This window comes from Lucilia sericata, unplaced genomic scaffold, assembly GCF_015586225.1.
Source record: "Lucilia sericata isolate MDLA Ls3-8-SP2 unplaced genomic scaffold, ASM1558622v1 Contig000782F_arrow, whole genome shotgun sequence".
NCBI lineage: Eukaryota > Metazoa > Arthropoda > Insecta > Diptera > Calliphoridae > Lucilia > Lucilia sericata.
Window position 1 is genome coordinate 3,137 of NW_023994776.1, and position 16,324 is coordinate 19,460.

Here is a 16,324-nt window from a genome sequence, read left to right on the forward strand (position 1 = left end):
AAATTCTTTGTGCAAAATTTTAGGATTCTAGATTCAAATATTCACATGTCAGAGTTGTTAGCGAAAACTTTAAGGATTTTAGCTCTAATAGTTTCTCAGATATACAAATTTTTGTATTTAATTCATATAAGAGGTTCCAAGAACTCCAAATGAATGTCCGCACATTTTACGTCCAAATGTTCACTTTTATGTTAATTTTAAGATTCTACCTCTAATAGTTTCCCAGATAAACGAATTTTTTATTTAATTCATATGGGAGGTACCACGGCCCCTATTGCTAGTCCGATAATTTTCCCCCCAAAATCTTCACATAGATGATAAAGTGCTTTGTGTAAAATTTACAGATTCCAGCTCCAATAGTTTCCCAAATAAACGATTTTTTGTACTTAATTCATATCGGAGGTGCCACTCCCCCTATTTCTAGTCCGCTAATTTTTTGTCCTAAGTATTCATGTTTATACTAAAGTGGCTCCGAAAAATTAGAGGACTCTATCTGTTATATTTTCTCAGATATACTAATTTAAGGTTTTCTTTATATGGGAGGGGCCATGCCCACTATAGCTAGTCCGTCCATATTGTCCTCATATGTTCATATGGATGTCAAAGATGTCCATAAAAAATTTGAGGACTCTGGCTGTTGCAGTTTCTGAGATATGTGATTTTAAATACTTATTATGTATGTGGGTGTGGCACTTTGCCCGCATGAAATTTTAAATAAAAAGTAGCCTATAGTTCCTCCAAAATGTTCACATAGATGTTAATGTGCTTCGTGCAAAATTTAAAGATTCCAGCTCCATTAGTTTCCCAAATAATCGATTTTTTGTATTTAATTAATATGGGACGTGCCACGCCCCCTATTGCTAGTCCGCTAATTTTTTGTCCTAAGTATTCATGTTGATTCCAAAGCAGCTTCACAAAGCGGCTCCAAAGCGGCTCCACATGAAATTTTAAAATAAAAAGTAGCCTATAGTTCCTGTGAACATTTCAGTAAAATCGGTCCAGCCTGCTAAACAGTCTATTAAGTCCAAACAAACATACATACAAACACGCATTGGCTTTATATATATTTTTCAAAAATTTCTCTTTTATAGAAAATTTTTCAAAAATGTCTCTTTTTTATATAAATTTTTTCAAAAATTTCTCTTTTTATAGAGAACTTTTTCTAAAATTTCTCTTTTTATTGAAAATTTCTCTATTTATAGAAAATTTTTACAAAATTTATTTTTTTATAGAAAATTTTTCAAAATTTATTTTTTTATAGAACATTTTTCAAATATTTATTTTTTTATAGAAAATTTTTCAAAAAATTTTTTTTTATAGAAAATTTTTTTTAAATTTTTTCTAAAATTTCTCTTTTTATAGATAATTTTTTAAAAAATTTATCTTTTTGTAGAAAATTTCTTTCTTTAGAGAAAATTTATCGAAAAATTTCTCTTTTAATAGAAAATTTTGCAAAAATTTTTCTTTTCATACAAAAATTTTGTAAAAAAAATTTCTCATTTTACAAAAATTAAATATATAATTATTAATGAAATGTAAAGGATCCTAAATTCGTTTTAACCCGTTAATAGGTACATAGTATGTATGTATGTATGTAATGTATATTTAAAACATACATATAATTTTTGTGTTTTTTTTTTTTTTTTCAAAATAATACACCATTTTAAACGTCTCGAGTTTTTAAGTTGTATAAACTTCCTGCTCGTGTTTATATTTCAAAATGCTTGTATGTGAAACGCACAATTTTAAGGTCTATAGGAAATTTTATTATATTGGCATGAATCCATTTGAAAGTGAACGCAAAAGGTTCAATGCACGATTGCATATTTCATTTTGTGTAACAAATTAATTGATTTATATAGTATTGAATAGATAGATTTGAAAATTAGAACAAAATGTTTCTTCTTTATGATAATAATCAGTTCTTTAGTTCTGAGATCTTTTTATAGAAAAGTCTATTCTCAACTTTAGAAAAGTCTCTAGATTTCCCAATAGAATATGCTGGACTATAGAACGTTCTATAGTCTCGCGTGTTATCGATTAAAACTAAATTTTAAAGATTTATTAAACTTTCTAGGATTTTTATTTTGAAATAAAAATGATCTCAGACTCTATGCGCAATACACTAGTTAGAAAATCCTTCCTTTTAATTTAAAGAATCCGTACATTACGTAGAAAGAACAAATTGAAATAAATTTGCAACAGATGTTATTAAAAGAAAAATTAAAATATAATTTAAAATAATACAACTAAAATACTCGTAATATGGACAATATTTTCTATTTTAAACAAAAACACATGTCAACGTCAATCAGTATTTAAATAAAAACAAAACCAAAAAAACTAATATTAATAATATGTATGGTGGTCCCCCATTGTCTTCTGTCATTATTGTCTAATAAAATTAAGAAAAAATTACCACACAAGCAAAAACAAAATAATAATTTGCTAATTTGAATTATCCTCTCCACTCAACAAAAATTTCAATAATTATCTTATAAATTGTTGTAAAAATTTTAAATACATATTTAAACTTAATTCGTTTATAAACAATTCTACGTGATTGTCAGACAGTTTGTCTGTGACAATTAATACATATTTTTTTTCTAAATTTATAAACAAATAATGTTAATGCAGAATATTAATGACCAGCATTGGCATTATATTAAAAATTAAATTAAAATTATATTTAATTAATAAGATTAAGAAAACAATTTAAATGAAAAATTTATATTAAATCCAATGTCATTGATCATTTAGCATTGAAAAAAAAGGCTTAACATAATTTTTATTCTAGTCAAGATGAGTAATTTTTCTGTGCAATTACGTATTTATATTTTCTTCATTAAAATGTAATTATTTTTTTTTTAAATCACTTAAAATTTTAAAACACACGAAATGATTTTTAAATAAATTTTTAAAATATATATTATTTTTTGTATCTCATTTATTTGAACTAAATTAACATTAGACGACTACGACAAATACAATTTAGGACAAGAAAATTCGGGTCAATGCAAAAATTTCAAAAAGAAATTAAAATATCTTTTCAAAATATTCAATATTGAGGGACAACAAAACAAGCAAATAAACGTGAACGAACGACGCTTGTCTTAATACTTGAGAAACTCTAAGGGTTGGTTTCTGAATAGTCAGTTAACTTGCTGTTAAACGGGAAACTAATTCAAGCTATAAAACTGTCTATAAACTAGACTACAAAACTATAAACCTGACTGTAGAACAGGCTACAGTTTGACTATAGAACAGACTACAGTCTCGACTATAGAATAGTCTATATTCTGCACTATAGAATATAGAATATAGTCTGGACTATAGAATTTAGTCTGAACCATAGAATAGTCTATATTCAGGACTATAGAACAGACTACAGTCTAGACTATAGAACAGACTACAGTCTAGACTATAGAACAGACTACATTCTGGACTATAGAACAGACTACAGTCTGGACTATAGAACAGACTACAGTCTGGACTATAGCACAGACTACAGTCTAGACTATAGAACAGACTACAGTCTGGACTATAGAACAGACTACAGTCTGGACTATAGAACAGACTACAGTCTGGACTATAGAACAGACTACAGTCTGGACTATAGAACAGACTACAGTCTGAACTATAGAACAGACTACAGTCTGGACTATAGAACAGACTACAGTCTGGACTATAGAACAGACTACAGTCTGGACTATAGAACAGACTACAGTCTGGACTATAGAACAGACTACAGTCTGGACTATAGAACAGACTACAGTCTGGACTATAGAACAGACTACAGTCTGGACTATAGAACAGACTACAGTCTGGACTATAGAACAGACTACAGTCTGGAAAAGTCTATAGTCTGGACTATAGAATAGTCTATAGTCTGGACTATAGAATAGTCTATAGTCTGGACTATAGAATAGTCTATAGTCTGGACTATAGAATAGTCTATAGTCTGGACTATAGAATAGTCTATAGTCTGGACTATAGAATAGTCTATAGTCTGGACTATAGAATAGTCTATAGTCTGGACTATAGAATAGTCTATAGTCTGGACTATAGAATAGTCTATAGTCTGGACTATAGAATAGTCTATAGTCTGGACTATAGAATAGTCTATAGCCTGGACTATAGAATAGTCTATAGTCTGGACTATAGAATAGTCTATAGCCTGGACTATAGAATAGTCTATAGTCTGGACTATAGAATAGTCTATAGTCTGGACTATAGAATAGTCTATAGTCTGGACTATAGAATAGTCTATAGTCTGGACTATAGAATAGTCTATAGTCTGGACTATAGAATAGTCTATAGTCTGGACTATAGAATAGTCTATAGTCTGGACTATAGAATAGTCTATAGTCTGGACTATAGAATAGTCTATAGTCTGGACTATAGAATAGTCTATAGTCTGGACTATAGAATAGTCTATAGTCTGGACAATAGAATAGTCTATAGTCTGGACTATAGAATAGTCTATAGTCTGGATATCTATAGTCTGGACTATAGAATAGTCTATAGTCTGGACTATAGAATAGTCTATAGTCTGGACTATAGAATAGTCTATAGTCTGGACTATAGAATAGTCTATAGTCTGGACTATAGAATAGTCTATAGTCTGGACTATAGAATAGTCTATAGTCTGGACTATAGAATAGTCTATAGTCTGGACTATAGAATAGTCTATAGTCTGGACTATAGAATAGTCTATAGTCTGGACTATAGAATAGTCTATAGTCTGGACTATAGAATAGTCTATAGTTTGGACTATAGAATAGTCTATAGTTTGGACTATAGAATAGTCTATAGTTTGGACTATAGAATAGTCTATAGTCTGGACTATAGAATAGTCTATAGTCTGGACTATAGAATAGTCTATAGTCTGGACTATAGAATAGTCTATAGTCTGGACTATAGAATAGTCTATAGTCTGGACTATAGAATAGTCTATAGTCTGGACTATAGAATAGTCTATAGTCTGGACTATAGAATAGTCTATAGTCTGGACTATAGAATAGTCTATAGTCTGGACTATAGAATAGTCTATAGTCTGGACTATAGAATAGTCTATAGTCTGGACTATAGAATAGTCTATAGTCTGGACTATAGAATAGTCTATAGTCTGGACTATAGAATAGTCTATAGTCTGGACTATAGAATAGTCTATAGTCTGGACTATAGAATAGTCTATAGTCTGGACTATAGAATAGTCTATAGTCTGGACTATAGAATAGTCTATAGTCTGGACTATAGAATAGTCTATAGTCTGGACTATAGAATAGTCTATAGTCTGGACTATAGAATAGTCTATAGTCTGGACTATAGAATAGTCTATAGTCTGGACTATAGAATAGTCTATAGTCTGGACTATAGAATAGTCTATAGTTTGGACTATAGAATAGTCTATAGTCTGGACTATAGAATAGTTATAGTCTGGACTATAGAATAGTCTATAGTCTGGACTATAGAATAGTCTATAGTCTGGACTATAGAATAGTCTATAGTCTGGACTATAGAATAGTCTATAGTCTGGACTATAGAATAGTCTATAGTTTGGACTATAGAATAGTCTATAGTCTGGACCATAGAATAGTCTATAGTCTGGACTATAGAATAGTCTATAGTCTGGACTATAGAATAGTCTATAGTCTGGACTATAGAATAGTATATAGTTTGGACTATAGAATAGTATATAGTTTGGACTATAGAATAGTCTATAGTCTGGACTATAGAATAGTCTATAGTCTGGACTATAGAATAGTCTATAGTCTGGACTATAGAATAGTCTATAGTCTGGACTATAGTTTGGACTATAGAATAGTCTATAGACTGGTCTATAGTCCCGACTATAGAATAGTCTATAGACTGGTCTATAGTCCCGACTATAGAATAGTCTATAGACTGGTCTATAGTCCCGACTATAGAATAGTCTATAGTCCCGACTATAGAATAGTCTATAGTCTGGACTATAGAATAGTCTATAGTCTGGACTATAGAATAGCCTATAGTCTTGACTATAGAATAGTCTATAGTCTGGACTATAGAATAGTCTATAGTTTGTACTATGCAATAGTCTATAGTTTGGACTATGCAATAGTCTATAGTCTTGACTATATAATAGTATATAGTTTGAACTGCAGAATAATCTATAGTATGGACTATAGAATAGTCAATAGTCTGGACTATAGAATAGTCTAGACTATAGACTATCTGTACTATGGAACTATAGAATTGTCTACTGTTTGGACTATACAATAGTCTATTGTCTGGACTGGAGAACAAACTATAATCTGTACTATAGAACAGTCTATAGTTTTGACTAGAAAACAATCGAGAGTATTCCGTATATAACTATTGACTATGTCCGTAAATAAATTTTTCAATAAATATTTTTATTTTTTCGAAAATCATAAATTATAGTAAAATGTTCATTTTTAAAATCAAATATAATAAATATCTTATAATTCATTATTTTTAAAAACTGCGCCATTTATCAAATTGTATTATTTTTAACAATAATCGCAAATCCATAAATATTTTTATATAGTAATTTATCAAATATACATTTTTAAAAATTTACACTAAACTAAAAATATAAATAAACACTTTAAACAGCCGGTGAAAGAAATTTGCATTCATTTTTATAAAAATTTACAAAATTTATGTAAAAATGTAAATCAATTAAAATAACTACGAATCACTCACCTCTTTCTCTTTTTCTTCATTATCATTGGCAGAATCTTGCTTCTCTGGATCTAATTCCTGTAACAGAAAATAATAAATAAATAAATAACATGAAACAAAAATTTTTAAAAGAAAAATAAATAATTCAATTTTAAATATTGACGTAAGTAATAAAATGAAAATAGTTTACATAAACGTAAATAAAATCGACACAATAATTATATGTAAAGATTATATCGTAAAATTTTATTTCAACTAACAAAGTCAAGGTCAATATTAAAATCAGCAAAAGCAAATGTTTTATGGGATTTGTGAAGCAGATGAAACAAAAATAGAAAAAAACAAAACATTAATATTGACCATGTGTTTTATTTAAATATTTCTTCACGTACAATACAAACGTGATTTGGAAAAACCAATACTTTTTTAATCTAATGTAAAGAAAATTTCTATAAAAATAATTGTTTAGCTTATAACAGTTTATTAAACTTTACTTTGATCTTTTGAAAGGAACAAAAAAGAAAATAAAAATGGGGAAATCTATTAACGAGATATAATTAAAAATATTTTATTTCTCGTCCAGCTAACACTGTGGTTTAAATTAAGAAATTAATCTTGAAGTATGTGAATAACTGTCTGTGGCTCTTGCAGAGACCGTTATATTGCACACTCAAAACACTAACGATCATAAAAATTCTTTACTACTCTACTTTAATCGATAGTTAATAACCATTAATAAAAGAAAAATTGTTTTTAACAACTGGAATATTATAAAATGTTCGTATGTTGATACAACTTGACTTTTTTAGGACAGTCTGAATTTTGACTTTAAAACAAATTGACTATAGACGAGTTTATATTCCTCACTATAGAAAAGTTTATAGTCTTGTCTATGGAAGAGTCCATAGTTTGGAATACAGTACAGTCCTGACTACCACACTTTAACTATAAAATAATCTAGCAGTGACTACGGAACATTCTATTGCCTGGACTAAAACCAATCTATAGTCTGAACTAAAAAACAATCTATAGCCTGGACTATAGAACAATCTATAGCCTGGACTATAGAACAGTCTATAGTCTGGACTATAGAACAGTCTATAGTCTGGACAATAGATCAGTCTATAGTCTGGACTATAGAACAGTCTATAGTCTGGACTATAGAACAGTCTATAGTCTGGACTATAGAACAGTCTATAGTCTGGACTATAGAACAGTCTATAGTCTGGACTATAGAACAGTCTATAGTCTGGACTATAGAACAGTCTATAGTCTGGACTATAGAACAGTCTATAGTCTGGACTATAGAACAGTCTATAGTCTGGACTATAGAACAGTCTATAAGTCTATAGTCTGGACTATAGAACATCAGTCTATAGTCTGGACTATAGAACAGTCTATAGTCTGGACTATAGAACAGTCTATAGTCTGGACTATAGAACAGTCTATAGTCTGGACTATAGAACAGTCTATAGTCTGGACTATAGAACAGTCTATAGTCTGGACTATAGAACAGTCTATAGTCTGGACTATAGAACAGTCTATAGTCTGGACTATAGAACAGTCTATAGTCTGGACTATAGAACAGTCTATAGTCTGGACTATAGAACAGTCTATAGTCTGGACTATAGAACAGTCTATAGTCTGGACTATAGAACAGTCTATAGTCTGGACTATAGAACAGTCTATAGTCTGGACTATAGAACAGTCTATAGTCTGGACTATAGAACAGTCTATAGTCTGGACTATAGAACAGTCTATAGTCTGGACTGTAGAACAGTCTATAGTCTGGACTATAGAACAGTCTATAGTCTGGACTATAAACAGTCTATAGTCTGGACTATAGAACAGTCTATAGTCTGGACTATAAACAGTCTATAGTCTGGACTATAGAACAGTCTATAGTCTGGACTATAGAACAGTCTATAGTCTGGACTATAGAACAGTCTATAGTCTGGACTATAGAACAGTCTATAGTCTGGACTATAGAACAGTCTATAGTCTGGACTATAGAACAGTCTATAGTCTGGACTATAGAACAGTCTATAGTCTGGACTATAGAACAGTCTATAGTCTGGACTATAGAACAGTCTATAGTCTGGACTATAGAACAGTCTATAGTCTGGACTATAGAACAGTCTATAGTCTGGACTATAGAACAGTCTATAGTCTGGACTATAGAACAGTCTATAGTCTGGACTATAGAACAGTCTATAGTCTGGACTATAGAACAGTCTATAGTCTGGACTATAGAACAGTCTATAGTCTGGACTATAGAACAGTCTATAGTCTGGACTATAGAACAGTCTATAGTCTGGACTATAGAACAGTCTATAGTCTGGACTATAGAACAGTCTATAGTCTGGACTATAGAACAGTCTATAGTCTGGACTATAGAACAGTCTATAGTCTGGACTATAGAACAGTCTATAGTCTGGACTATAGAACAGTCTATAGTCTGGACTATAGAACAGTCTATAGTCTGGACTATAGAACAGTCTATAGTCTGGACTATAGAACAGTCTATAGTCTGGACTATAGAACAGTCTATAGTCTGGACTATAGAACAGTCTATAGTCTGGACTATAGAACAGTCTATAGTCTGGACTATAGAACAGTCTATAGTCTGGACTATAGAACAGTCTATAGTCTGGACTATAGAACAGTCTATAGTCTGGACTATAGAACAGTCTATAGTCTGGACTATAGAACAGTCTATAGTCTGGACTATAGAACAGTCTATAGTCTGGACTATAGAACACACAGTGGGGCAGAATGGAAATTTTTTGGAAATAAATCTGGCATTTCTAAACGGCTGATCCGATCGGGATAAAATTTGGCGTGAGCATAGCCAAGGAGTATTCGAGTTTAAGTTTTGAAGATGAACCCTGCATATGCCCCAGGGACGGCGCTGTGGCGGCTCAAAGTAGGGTACCTACGACATGTAAAATTTTTAAACTCGTGCCATTTTTTTGTTTTTCACCCAAATACAAAGATTTTTATATTTTGTGAAAGCGCTCGACGAGATCTTGAAAAAACATGCTTGGACATACTACTTATCTCTTATAATATCCGAGTTATAGGCATTTAAAAATTTAGTGATACAAAATTTACCATACCTTGGTCCGCCTTTTTTTGAATACCGGGCGTAATTTTGGACCAAATGGACTCAATTTTTTCTTGTTAGTTAGACAACAAAATTTCCAATAATATACAAAAAATTTCAGATCAATATCATTTACAGATCCAAAAATATACGTTTTTTAATTTAAAAATTCAAAAATTTTTAGATTTTTGGCGTTTTTTTGCCAAAAATGTGTCTTAACTCTTTTATTAATAAAATAAAATTTTTATTAAGAACATATAACAATTTTATAGTTTTCTAAAAGGTATCTTTACGCAGAACGCTTTGGCGTAAAAACTAGTCCTATTTTTTGAAAATGTTGCCACTGCGTCCTTCCGAATATGACCTATTTTTTATCAAAACTTCAACTTTGGGCGACATGTTCTAAAATCCCAAAGCTGGGATCAGAAAACTGAAAGCAGTTTTGGAAACCTCAATATGTTTTCTATTTACTCCAAAAGTATTTTCCCAGCCCTGAAAGAAATGTGGACCCTATGGGCAAAAAAATAAAAAATCCCATTTTTGGGATTTTCATTCCTATTTTTGGGAATTGCGGGATGCCCTTTGACCTTTTCAATTTTTTTTTTGTATATTCTTATTTGAAATGACAAATTTAACAAGCGTTGAAAATTTCATTGAGTTTTGTTCATAAATAAAGATTTTGTCATATATTACATATTTGTTTAATTTCTAAAACTATGATTTATATCAAAATTTTAATAGGATCGCATATAGCTACAACAATTTAGTCCATATTTATCCCTTAATATAATTTTTTATTTAGATATGGAAATTCTCGACCCTTTACAAAAAATTTCAAGCCAATATCTCAATTACATTCAAAAATATGTTCATTTAAACCTGTGTCCTTTAATTTCATCTTTTTCATATTTTAGTATTAAGTATGACAGCACATATTTAAATCTTATATTTACCTATTTTCTATTTGTTTGCTTATCCTTATAACTGAAAGGTCCTATTATGCTTAAATTTTCAAAAATTTATAACTATTTTTTACCTAAATTTTTTCGACAGATCATTTCGTTCTGTTTCGTTTATGATCATGTAGGTAAAAATGTACAGGTAATGATAATTTCGATTCATTCACTAATAAGAAATATCAATGACTGAATTACAGGTTATAGTAATATAGTCCTAAATGTTAATAGGTAGACAATTCGTAATTTTTTACTTTGGAATACCTGTATCGGAAATGACAAGAATTGGTATATAAGTAAACTTCTCAGATTTTAAGTACCATATTTAATAAATCTACAATGAAGATTACATTAAAGTACGAAGAGTTGTGTTCCGTTTTATGGAGTATATCTTCAAAAGGGCCAGAAAGAATTGAAGACATTTCAAATTATATAAAAACTACATATAGTAGAAAAGTAGACAAAACGGGCATATCAAAAATTGAAAACTTTTTGAAACTTTTTGATGTAAAAAGTAAGTCTGTGGATGGAAATCAAAAGAAATTTCGATTAAAATTTTGTAGTTGGATGGAAACTACTACGGAAATCTCAATTTACAACACATCAATAGGAGCGCCTTGCAAGTCATACGAAGACTTATGTTCAAGGTAAAAAAAAAGAGGGTCACACAAAAACTTTTTTCAATCTCAAATGAGGAAATTGCTGATACATTTAACGAAATGCTGAAAAAGGAAAACCAACATATGGATGTCGTACATATTGCAACTATTCTTCCTAATGCATCACCAAAACGACTTAAGCGAATTGTGGAAAGTATACCAACTCCAACATCATAATCAAGTTTTACTGAAGAGGAAGCAATAGCGCTTATGTTGGAACTGGGTCTCAGTCGAAATAAGTACCAAATATTAAGGAAAGCTCTGCATGAAAAAGGACACAATATATTTCCATCATACAAGGCGATCCAGGAAAAAAAAACAAACTATCCTACTAAATCAACAAAAAATAATGAAGAATTGAAAGAACTGAGAGCTGCGGAAAAAAGCAGAATCCAAGAAGAATTTAAAGTTCAGATGGGATTAAACATCGACAAACCACTTTCAAGTTCCGGTAGTACAAATGATTTAGGTGTTGTTGTGCGTGGCTCATAATAAAATTATATTTTTTTTTATTTTATATACAATATTATAATAAAATAATTAACTAAATAATTTTTAAAAATTGTCCAAATATTTTATTCAACACCAAATGTATGTTCTGTCATACTTAATACTAAAATATGAAAAAGATGAAATTAAAGGACACAGGTTTAAATGAACATATTTTTGAATGTAATTGAGATATTGGCTTGAAATTTTTTGTAAAGGGTCGAGAATTTCCATATCTAACTAAAAAATGATATTAAGGGATAAATATGGACTAAATTGTTGTAGCTATTTGCGATCCTATTAAAATTTTGATATAAATCATAGTTTTAGAAATAAAACAAATATGTAATATATGACAAAATCTTTATTTATGAACAAAACTCAATGAAATTTTCAACGCTTGTTAAATTTGTCATTTCAAATAAGAATATGCAAAAAAAAATTGAAAAGGTCAAAGGGCATCCCGCAAATCCCAAAAATAGGAATGAAAATCCAAAAAATGGGATTTTTTACTTTTTTGCCCATAGGGTCCACATTTCTTTCAGGGCTGGGAAAATACTTTTGGAGTAAATAGAAAACATATTGAGGTTTCCAAAACTGCTTTCAGTTTTCTGATCCCAGCTTTGGGATTTTAGAACATGTCGCCCAAAGTTGAAGTTTTGATAAAAAATAGGTCATATTCGGAAGGACGCAGTGGCAACATTTTCAAAAAATAGGACTAGTTTTTTACGCCAAAGCGTTCTGCGTAAAGATACATTTTAGAAAACTATAAAATTGTTATATGTTCTTAATAAAAATTTTATTTTATTGATAAAAGAGTTAAGACACATTTTTGGCAAAAAAACGCCAAAAATCTAAAAATTTTTGAATTTTTAAATTAAAAAACGTATATTTTTGGATCTGTAAATGATATTGATCTGAAATTTTTTGTATATTATTGGAAATTTTGTTGTCTAACTAACAAGAAAAAATTGAGTCCATTTGGTCCAAAATTACGCCCGGTATTCAAAAAAAGGCGGACCAAGGTATGGTAAATTTTGTATCACTAAATTTTTAAATGCCTATAACTCGGATATTATAAGAGATAAGTAGTATGTCCAAGCATGTTTTTTCAAGATCTCGTCGAGCGCTTTCACAAAATATAAAAATCTTTGTATTTGGGTGAAAAACAAAAAAATGGCACGAGTTTAAAAATTTTACATGTCGTAGGTACCCTACTTTGAGCCGCCACAGCGCCGTCCCTGGGGCATCTGCAGGGTTCATCTTCAAAACTTAAACTCGAATACTCCTTGGCTACGCTCACGCCAAATTTTATCCCGATCGGATCAGCCGTTTAGAAATGCCAGATTTATTTCCAAAAAATTTCCATTCTGCCCCACTGTGGAACAGTCTATAGTCTGGACTATAGAACAGTCTATAGTCTGGACTATAGAACAGTCTATAGTCTGGACTATAGAACAGTCTATAGTCTGGACTATAGAACAGTCTATAGTCTGGACTATAGAACAGTCTATAGTCTGGACTATAGAACAGTCTATAGTCTGGACTATAGAATAGTCTATAGTCTGGACTATAGAACAGTCTATAGTCTGGACTATAGAACAGTCTGTAGTCTGGACTATAGAACAGTCTATAGTCTGGACTATAGAACAGTCTATAGTCTGGACTATAGAACAGTCTATAGTCTGGACTATAGAACAGTCTACAGTCTGGACTATAGAACAGTCTACAGTCTGGACTATAGAACAGTCTATAGTCTGGACTATAGAACAGTCTATAGTCTGGACTATAGAACAGTCTATAGTCTGGACTATAGAACAGTCTACAGTCTGGACTATAGAACAGTCTATAGTCTGGACTATAGAACAGTCTATAGTCTGGACTATAGAACAGTCTATAGTCTGGACTATAGAACAGTCTATAGTCTGGACTATAGAACAGTCTATAGTCTGGACTATAGAACAATATATAGTCTGGACTATAGAACAGTCTATAGTCTGGACTGTAGAACAGTCTATAGTCTGGACTATAGAACAGTCTATAGTCTGGACTATAGAACAGTCTATAGTCTGGACTATAGAACAGTCTATAGTCTGGACTATAGAACAGTCTATAGTCTGGACTATAGAACAGTCTATAGTCTGGACTATAGAACCGTCTATAGTCTGGACTATAGAACCGTCTATAGTCTGGACTATAGAACCGTCTATAGTCTGGACTATAGAACCGTCTATAGTCTGGACTATAGAACCGTCTATAGTCTGGACTATAGAACCGTCTATAGTCTGGACTATAGAACCGTCTATAGTCTGGACTATAGAACCGTCTATAGTCTGGACTATAGAACAGTCTATAGTCTGGACTATAGAACCGTCTATAGTCTGGACTATAGAACCGTCTATAGTCTGGACTATAGAACCGTCTATAGTCTGGACTATAGAACCGTCTATAGTCTGGACTATAGAACCGTCTATAGTCTGGACTATAGAACCGTCTATAGTCTGGACTATAGAACCGTCGATAGTCTGGACTATAGAACCGTCTATAGTCTGGACTATAGAACCGTCGATAGTCTGGACTATAGAACCGTCTATAGTCTGGACTATAGAACCGTCTATAGTCTGGACTATAGAACCGTCTATAGTCTGGACTATAGAACCGTCTATAGTCTGGACTATAGAACCGTCTATAGTCTGGACTATAGAACCGTCTATAGTCTGGACTATAGAACCGTCTATAGTCTGGACTATAGAACCGTCTATAGTCTGGACTATAGAACCGTCTATAGTCTGGACTATAGAACCGTCTATAGTCTGGACTATAGAACCGTCTATAGTCTGGACTATAGAACCGTCTATAGTCTGGACTATAGAACCGTCTATAGTCTGGACTATAGAACCGTCTATAGTCTGGACTATAGAACCGTCTATAGTCTGGACTATAGAACCGTCTATAGTCTGGACTATAGAACCGTCTATAGTCTGGACTATAGAACCGTCTATAGTCTGGACTATAGAACCGTCTATAGTCTGGACTATAGAATCGTCTATAGTCTGGACTATAGAACCGTCTATAGTCTGGACTATAGAACCGTCTATAGTCTGGACTATAGAACCGTCTATAGTCTGGACTATAGAACCGTCTATAGTCTGGACTATAGAACCGTCTATAGTCTGGACTATAGAACCGTCTATAGTCTGGACTATAGAACCGTCTATAGTCTGGACTATAGAACCGTCTATAGTCTGGACTATAGAACCGGCTATAGTCTGGACTATAGAACCGGCTATAGTCTGGACTATAGAACCGGCTATAGTCTGGACTATAGAACCGGCTATAGTCTGGACTATAGAACCGGCTATAGTCTGGACTATAGAACCGGCTATAGTCTGGACTATAGAACCGGCTATAGTCCGGACTATAGAACCGGCTATAGTCTGGACTATAGAACCGGCTATAGTCCGGACTATAGAACCGGCTATAGTCTGGACTATAGAACCGGTTATAGTCTGGACTATAGAACCGTCTATAGTCTGGACTATAGAACCGTCTATAGTCTGGACTATAGAACCGTCTATAGTCTGGACTATAGAACCGTCTATAGTCTGGACTAAAAAATAGTCTATAGTCGGAACTATAGAATAGTCTAAAGTCGGGACTATAAAACAGTCTAAAGTCTGGACTATAGAACAGTCTATAGTCGGAACTATAGAATAGTCTAAAGTCTGGACTATAGAACAGTCTATAGGCTGGACTATAGAACAGTCTATAGTCTGGACTATAGAACAGGCTATAGTCTGGACTATAGAACAGTCTATAGTCTGGACTATAGAACAGTCTATAGTCTGGACTATAGAACCGTCTATAGTCTGGACTATAGAACCGTCTATAGTCTGGACTATAGAACAGTCTATAGTCTGGACTATAGAACCGTCTATAGTCTGGACTATAGAACCGTCTATAGTCTGGACTATAGAACCGTCTATAGTCTGGACTATAGAACCGTCTATAGTCTGGACTATAGAACCGTCTATAGTCTAGACTATAGAACAGTCAATAGTCTAGACTATAGAACAGTCAATAGTCTGGACTATAGAACAGTCTACAGTTTGGACTATAGAAAAGTTTATAGTTTGGACTATAGAACAGTTTATAGTTTGGACTATAGAACAGTTTATAGTCTGGACTATAGAACAGTCAATAGTCTGGACTATAGAACAGTAGATAGCAAATAAATAAAAAAATATAAAATTATAAAAATGGTATGCAAAACTTACATCCATATCGATATGTACAACACCAGTTGAGCGACGTTTTGGTTTTCTTCTTCGCTGAATAACAGCCTGTGTTGCTAAAGCACTGCGATTATCATTTTCCTTGTCATTATCTGTAAAAAGCAAGAGATAAAGAAGCATTTAACTTAG

At 32.0% G+C, this 16,324-nt stretch overlaps 1 protein-coding gene across 12 annotated transcripts in view; it reads right to left on the reverse strand.

Moving 5' to 3' along the window:
* Window positions 1-6,628: 6,628 nt before the first annotated feature.
* Window positions 6,629-16,324, reverse strand: part of LOC119608058 (protein phosphatase 1 regulatory subunit 12A) — a 95,390-nt gene continuing 85,694 nt past the window's right edge. For 10 of the 12 annotated variants that reach the window (XM_037962309.1, XM_037962307.1, XM_037962312.1 and 7 more), the window contains 2 exons: window positions 16,178-16,287; window positions 6,629-6,768 (listed from right to left, as the gene is read on the reverse strand). In XM_037962309.1, coding sequence (XP_037818237.1) covers window positions 6,697-6,768; window positions 16,178-16,287 — 182 coding nt within the window. In that variant the 3' untranslated portion in view covers window positions 6,629-6,696. The remainder of the gene's footprint in view (window positions 6,769-16,177; window positions 16,288-16,324) is intronic. The other 2 variants (XM_037962317.1, XM_037962316.1) reach the window with 1 other exon arrangement.